Source organism: Echinococcus granulosus (genome assembly GCF_000524195.1).
Source record: "Echinococcus granulosus chromosome Unknown EG_S00033, whole genome shotgun sequence".
Classification (NCBI taxonomy): Eukaryota; Metazoa; Platyhelminthes; class Cestoda; order Cyclophyllidea; family Taeniidae; genus Echinococcus; species Echinococcus granulosus.
In genome coordinates this window covers 616,137-623,245 of record NW_020170413.1, presented here as the reverse complement: position 1 = coordinate 623,245, position 7,109 = coordinate 616,137, and the positions used below count along the sequence as shown (strand labels likewise).

The 7,109-nt window shown below is 42.9% G+C and overlaps 2 protein-coding genes across 2 annotated transcripts; both read left to right on the top strand. All coding sequences in view use genetic code 11, as the record gives it.

Annotated features, from left to right (window-relative positions):
• Positions 1-4: 4 nt before the first annotated feature.
• On the top strand, positions 5-5,548 carry EGR_04948 (hypothetical protein; the record flags this gene model as incomplete). Its single annotated transcript, XM_024494197.1, has 5 exons — positions 5-178; positions 3,534-3,683; positions 4,107-4,172; positions 4,318-4,406; positions 5,485-5,548. The coding sequence occupies 5 exons, from the start codon at positions 5-7 to the stop codon at positions 5,546-5,548; spliced, it is 543 nt and encodes a 180-aa protein (XP_024351434.1).
• Positions 5,549-5,926: 378 nt separating this feature from the next.
• Positions 5,927-6,408, top strand: EGR_04947 (Fatty acid-binding protein; the record flags this gene model as incomplete). The annotated part of the gene is made up of 2 exons (XM_024494196.1): positions 5,927-6,274; positions 6,355-6,408. The coding sequence occupies 2 exons, from the start codon at positions 5,927-5,929 to the stop codon at positions 6,406-6,408; spliced, it is 402 nt and encodes a 133-aa protein (XP_024351433.1).
• Between the last annotated feature and the right edge of the window lie 701 nt (positions 6,409-7,109).

The following is a 7,109-nucleotide window of genomic DNA, read 5'->3' as shown; positions in this document are numbered from 1 at the left end:
ATGGATGGATGGATGGATGGATGGATGGATGGATGGATGGATGGATGGATGGATGGATGGATGGATGGATGGATGGATGGATGGATGGATGGATGGATGGATGGTAGATGATGCCTCAGCAATTAAAATATTCATATTTACCGCTTCCTCACTGCTACATGGATTTGAACACCACAAGGTAACGTGACAATTGCCGACCTGTGACATGCAGTGTGATGCCATGCAGGTTGCATCAAGCCACGTGTAGTGCAAAGTGCATGACATGTAAAGTTCAGAGGTGAGAGAAAGTGCAATGACAATCAGGCCTCGGATACTCGCTTTTGTACTGTCAACCGAGATAGTTGCGAAGGTGTCAGTAATTTTGTAACTCAGAAAGCAAATATCGACGGTGAAGCCATAAAACGATGTAACAAGAAGAAAATTTGGCTACACGGTAGATATTTGACCAAAATTTGACAAAAATATTGGCAGTCCAAATGTATAAAATGTATATTCACCTAGTTAGTGCCTCACATCGGTGTGAAAGTTGCATTTCTAAGTTAGGCGGAAACGCAAGGCTATTTAGGCTGCAGAAGGCCAACTGTTTACCACTTTGTTTACATTAAAGCCACTAAATGGTATCGTTAATATCCATTTTCATGCAAGCTTCACCTACCGCGATCCCGTCTGCAAGTTAAGTTTACCCTTACTGTACCGATGTGGCACTGTGACGGGGACCAGGTGTGCAACAAGACTGTAAACACTTCACGCGGTCAAATGTTTAAGTGAAGCCTGTCTCGGGGTGGTAGTTAGTTGTCAGCCCGTGAAAATGGGCAGTCATCCACCTGCCACAGATTCCGATTACACAGTTGGTGGACAACCGTGGAGTTCATATAAACGGGTAATTAACTAAAAATAGCGACACCTTGCAACACGACTTTGCATCAGCCCTAACAAACAATGTGTAATTGCATTGAATTTGACCATAAAACTGAAGTGTTGTAGTCTTCAAAGCCTTAGACCACTTGGAGGTTTTGGGTACGTTAAGCACTAGGAGGACGCGTCAGATACAAGGTGTCGAAAATGAGTGATGATGGGAAGGTGACGCTGTTGACTATAATAGAGTCTACAGCTACAATTTTCCTACTGTCAATGCTTTGTACTTGGTTAGTGCAGTTGGCATACCAACAGATGGTGAATACTCTCGAATGCTCCCTTTTCAATTTGTACCCCATTGTCTGCATTAAGTGATAGACCCGAATTAGAGGTGACAAAATGACACTAATGTGTTGGCTCCACTTTACCTGTTTGATTAGTTTAACTTGAGTGGGTAAATGCTGTGAATCAAATAAGCCTCTCTCTCCGAAAGGTACATACACAAAAAAAGAATAAAATTGACTACCTCACCACCAATCAGCCGCGGATGGATGACTGAACGTTGAAATGCTACAGTGCCTGTGAAAAAAGGCAATGTGAAAGTTGAAAGTGAGCCATACAAAGGTAAGAAGAATGTGGTTGTGGTCTCTTTATTACCGAGATGAAACTGCAATTTTTACAGACAAAATCGGACAAAGGGGAGGTGCGTTTAAGCAGCCTACTAGAATGTCGCCAAAATCGGACCATTTTGATGACTAACCATCATCAGACAGGGACAGCTAGCATATGTGGCTTAAGCTACCCCTACCGTATGGAGGCACACCTTAGGTGCACATGCCCTCAATGTCAGTTAGACGTAATGCATGTCTCAACTTGTCGCCATTTTAATCACATTGCGCGTCTTTCTCCACTCTTGTTCTCTCCCGCTCCGCACAACTGTTCTTCATTTGCACACTTACTGTGAAAATGGGTTTCGGTAGGAAGTGGATGCCTTTGTTTGTTTGCCAACTACTATCACACGACAGATTTCAGTTTAAACAGGCTGGAATGCATTAAGCATCGGTGGTCATGCTGTTCGCCGAATTCACCCAGCTGCATTCGTCAAAGCGCTACATTGGGTTGGTAAGTGTAAGCTGAACCCGCTGACTGTACCGTAGTGGCAAACTTGTTTGGTCGCAGCCTTCTACGAGGCATCACAGTAGTACAGATTGCGCTAAAGTCTAATTTGCCATGAAAAATGACTGCATTTCGCAAATGAAATTAAGATAGTAGAAATTAACAGCCTCTTCATCCCACGTAGCACTAAACCTCCTCCAACCCCGCAAGTAATTACGCATGTGTTTCACGTGCAGGTGTGTTTCTCATGGGTTTGGAAGTGAGACAACTTTAAAGGCACTGTGGGGTCCTTTTGTAAGTCCTTCTTTCGCATTACCAAGAATCAAAAAACCACTTATTGTCGGTGCCAAAGGGAGTATCTGAATCCCGATTGCTATTGCACTTCTTCTCACCTCTGACCTCTGCATTATGTAAGCATCACGCCACATCGATTTCGATGCAACCTCATAACATCACGTCGCGTGTTACGGGTCAGCGATCATCATGTTACATTGTGGTGTGCGGTAAATGTGACCTCTTTCAATATCTGTGTGTGAATGTGTGCATGCATGTATCTATCTATACAATCAACCATCCATCTATCAACTGGACGTCAATGCGTCGTGGCTCCATGTTGATTACAAAAGAGACACTTGAGTGGATGTACTGTTTATGGATTTGTCATGAAAATAATCTGTGGTGCGATGTCGCTTCACACAACCGCATCCTTCACCAGGCTTTGGCATAAACACATGCGCGTTGTGGCGTGACTAACATTCCAGGCCCCCGAACGCCGAAAAATGGCAGTCGTACATAGAATCTACGTTGTGAGGTATCCTTATTAAAACCTGACTACCCCACTACATTCAAACACATCTGTACCCATGCTTTGATTACCTACGCACAGGGCGGACTCATATACCGTCTTTGTCATACAGCGTAAGGACGCGTGCACTTCCATCAGATCACACTTTTGCTACCACTTGGTTGTTTTGGCACTTAACCAAAAAGCCTACACGAAAATAACTCCTCGATGAAACTAGTGAATGAAGACAGTTTTTGACTGCTTACCCTTTCTTTGATAGGTCGAACCGTCTGACTGACTCTGCGAAATTTGTAGGGAGATTAAGCAAGGCGCGACCTCCTCAGGCTACAATCTACCTACACTTCATTCTTCCCTGTCATCGCCACTCATTTTGGCCTCCATGTGCTTGGTTTGTTTCCCTAACCTCTGACGTGCTCACTACTTCTCGGTGGTCTGGGAATTCAAGACCCACAAATATTCAGTGTCTTTCATGTCATAAACCAAATTATATGTAGTCCCATGCGGCATCAGTGCAGGTGTACTCAGGCCCGTCAGTTTTGGAAAGACGTCATGTTTTTCTTGCTTTGACATATTCTATGTGGAACGCACATCCACTCACACTTGCTGCCTCTGATGCACACAACACTGCACAAAATCTGTCTGTCACAAAGATTGCTGCATTGTCTCGGTTTTTCCCGCTATTACCAATGTAGTGACATTTTTGCCTCCTTCGAACTTGTGGTAGAAGCTGGTACACCTCATGAATAAATTTATCCAGATTCCCAAAGTGCAGAATTTGGAATTTGAAAATGTCATCAAGTTGCAAAGGCCTTTCATAGAGTTAGTGGACGCCACTGATTATGTGATTTACCTTTTATTTAAGAAAGAGAGCAGTCTATTTTCGAGAAGCGAGGAAGGGGACATGAAGGTAGGGTTCGAAGCGATCATTATAAAGGCGGAATAATAATGTACAAATGACTGGAAATGCCTAAATGAATATATGGGCGGATGGATGGATACAGGATGGATGGTTAAGGATTAAGCAAACTAATGTTTGGATCTGGTATAAATAAGCACATAAACTAATGGATGATTGGGCATATAAATGAATTTGTGGTGAGAATGATTTGAATGACATAATTTGGGTTAGAATGTCGCATCGTCACTGATAGCCTTCCAAATTGGATGTAGATTGTGAACGAAACAGTTGTGAGACCACCCCAGTAACATGTAGCCAGTGGGCGCAATATACCAGAGAAATGGAAATAAAAATGTACAGTTTTTCTCATAGCTAGAAGTGGATGAAGGGAACGATTATTTCTTCCATACATGTAAAGTTTTTAGATAATAGGATTGTTTATTGAACTCAATCCGAGAACATGTTAAATTATGCACTATTGGAGGCAAATTAGGACAAGTTAGGGGGCGCCACCTCTCTGGTATTTTATTCAAGACCATTTCCCCCTAAGGTCTACGCCGGTTGAACAAAAGTTAATGGAAAAGTCTCACGCCGTAGATCGTGGGTTTATTTCTTTCAGTGTCCCCTCACTTTGTCTTACTAGGTAGCATATTGGCTAGACATTAATGGGGATGTCTACAGCCCCAGAAGACATTTTAATTTCAACGATTTGATATGTCGTGTTTTAAAACAGTATTCTAGCAGCACATTCGCCGCATGCTTCAATTTCATGGGAATCCACATTAAATGTACTGGCAGTTGCCTTGATCTCAAGGCCATTTGGAGAGATACAAATGCAGGAACGTTTTGATATCTCGTGTACTTCAAGCTGCACCACTCCAGAAGGTTTGGCCTCTTGAGTGTGCCAAGGTGGGTAGCATTTTATCACCAACAAGCATTAACCGTCCATGTACCACAGTATTCGTGTTCTCACATACACATTTTACAGGAAAGTGGAGCTGGTGGGGACAACGGGTTCACACAGTCACAGTAGTGTTGAGTGAGTGGGGAGCAAAACGAGAGAGAATGAGGATAGAGAGAGAGTAGAAGGGAGAGATGGATAGAGGAAGCAAAATAAGAAGGAATTTAGGATGCTGTAATCAATTTTAGAAGTTCAGTGTATAGGAAACGGAGAATCCAATGATCAAGTTGGTATGCAACTAGAAGGAGCTGAGGGCCTTACACGCGATCCAGGCACCTAACATATTGGGGACTTCAATGAGGTGATGCGTCGTCTTGGTGTGAGTTTAATCACTAATGAAACTGCCAATGAGACTAAACCTAATCCAGTGTCGATACCATCAACGAGGCGATCTTACATCAACAAGATGACCTCTCAGAGATCGCTCCAAATGCTCGCCTCTCTTGCTCAGGAGTAGATCCGGTTCCAAAATCTACCCCTATTACATGGACTGGATGGCAGAAACCAACCGCCATAGCAACCTCAACCTAACTCCTATAACAAAGAGCCACCACCCTTGTGAGCAAACACATCTACGCCGAGTCCTGAGATGGAGAAAATAATTTTACATCTACTCTGTAGTGCTTTCTATATTTCCAACAGTACGTGTTCCCATATGTTGCAGTACCAATACATGTGTATGTATCTCAATGGTGGATCTCCGGGAATTTATTTAGTTGATTTCATTGGGGGACGTAAATTAACGCTCCAAAATTCTATCCCAATTTTTTTTTTCATTTCGACTAAATTCTTTTAAAATAATCATTTCTAACTCTGTATGCCTGCCTTCACTGGTACGTTCTGTCTCAGGAAGTTCAGGAAGAAATCAACTACTAATTCATTTTTAATGAAGAAAATTAATAATAATAATTAGATATTCAAAGTAATGTCGTGAACAAATACTGTTTTATAGTGAAAAGGTGGCAATTTGATTATTTCAGGTAGTTGGAAGGTGATTACACGATGTTTGGGGCAGCTTGATACATCAGAAACGATGCTTGTATCTTCCTCACTGGTTGCCTGTCAGTACTTTCTCCTAGTGATGTTGAATGTTGGATGTTGTTGGGTTTCTCTCACATGATTTTACAGGTACAGAAATCATTCACGCACTGACATTGGAAATAGGTCAACCACCGATTCCACCAATCACTGTTCTCAACTCACCAGATGCACGTGTCCGTTCCTGGTCTATAAATACAGGGGTTTGACACATGTCACAACAGTCAGGCATCGAATCGAATAGTCGTCAGCAATGGAGCCATTCATCGGTACCTGGAAGATGGAGAAGAGTGAGGGTTTCGACAAGATCATGGAACGCCTTGGGGTGGATTATTTCACTCGCAAGATGGGCAATATGATGAAGCCCAACTTGATAATCAGCGATCTGGGTGATGGCAGGTATAACATGCGATCGGAGAGTAAATTCAAGACCTCCGAATTTTCCTTCAAACTGGGAGAACAGTTCAAGGAGGTCACACCGGATTCACGCGAAGTCATGTCGATGCTCACGGTGGAGGATGGGGTGCTGAAGCAGGAGCAAGTTGGCAAGGACAAGACCACCTACATTGATCGTGTGGTTGATGGCAATGAGCTGAGGGCGGTAAGAACATTATTTCAGATGGATAAAGCACAACTTTTATGCAATCCTATTGTTTGAAATGGAATTTGTTTACATTTTAGACGGTGAAGGCGGATGAGTTGGTTTGTGTGAGAACCTACTCAAGAGGGATGTAAGGGAGGCTGCTACTCATCATTTAACCTCTCCTCTCCTCTCCCTCCCACTTTCCTCTACACCCACCTTTTCTCTTGTTTCCTACTCGTTTTAGTACTCTGGTAATAAACGAAAAATCGCTCTTACCTTTGTGTATTTGGATGGAATTGCACCTGTTCCCGAGGTGGTTACGAACTTGCTGGAAAAATGAATCATTCAGCATGAAGGCTGCAATATTCGTGGGTATCTTTGTGGCTTTATTACCAATGAAGAGTAGGATTGGGAGGCTAGCAGTGGAGCGATAGAATCATCAGTTAGGTGTTCTACAGAGAACGCACTTCATGGCATTCTGGAACTGGGTTCTGCTTCCATTTCTCCCCTTCATTTCGCTGTCATTCTTTTTTTTGCAATGTGGAAAGGTCTTGATTCTCCCAACAGTGATGACTGTTTAGTCAGAATTAGTGACAGGAGACAACCCAACATGACCAATTACCACTCCTTCTTCTCCCACTTTCATCGTTTGCAATTCAAGTACAGAAGCGAAGAACACTTAGCATCCGTCCTCAACAACTTCATGTTGACACTTTTGAAAACCAGCTCTGTTATCCAACGAACCAAAGACTAGTACAACACCGACAACGGCCCCATCAGATTCATTAACGAAAGGAGCACGCGCTCACTTGGGTAGAACATTTCATTCTGTACTGGGAGATGATCTTACGAG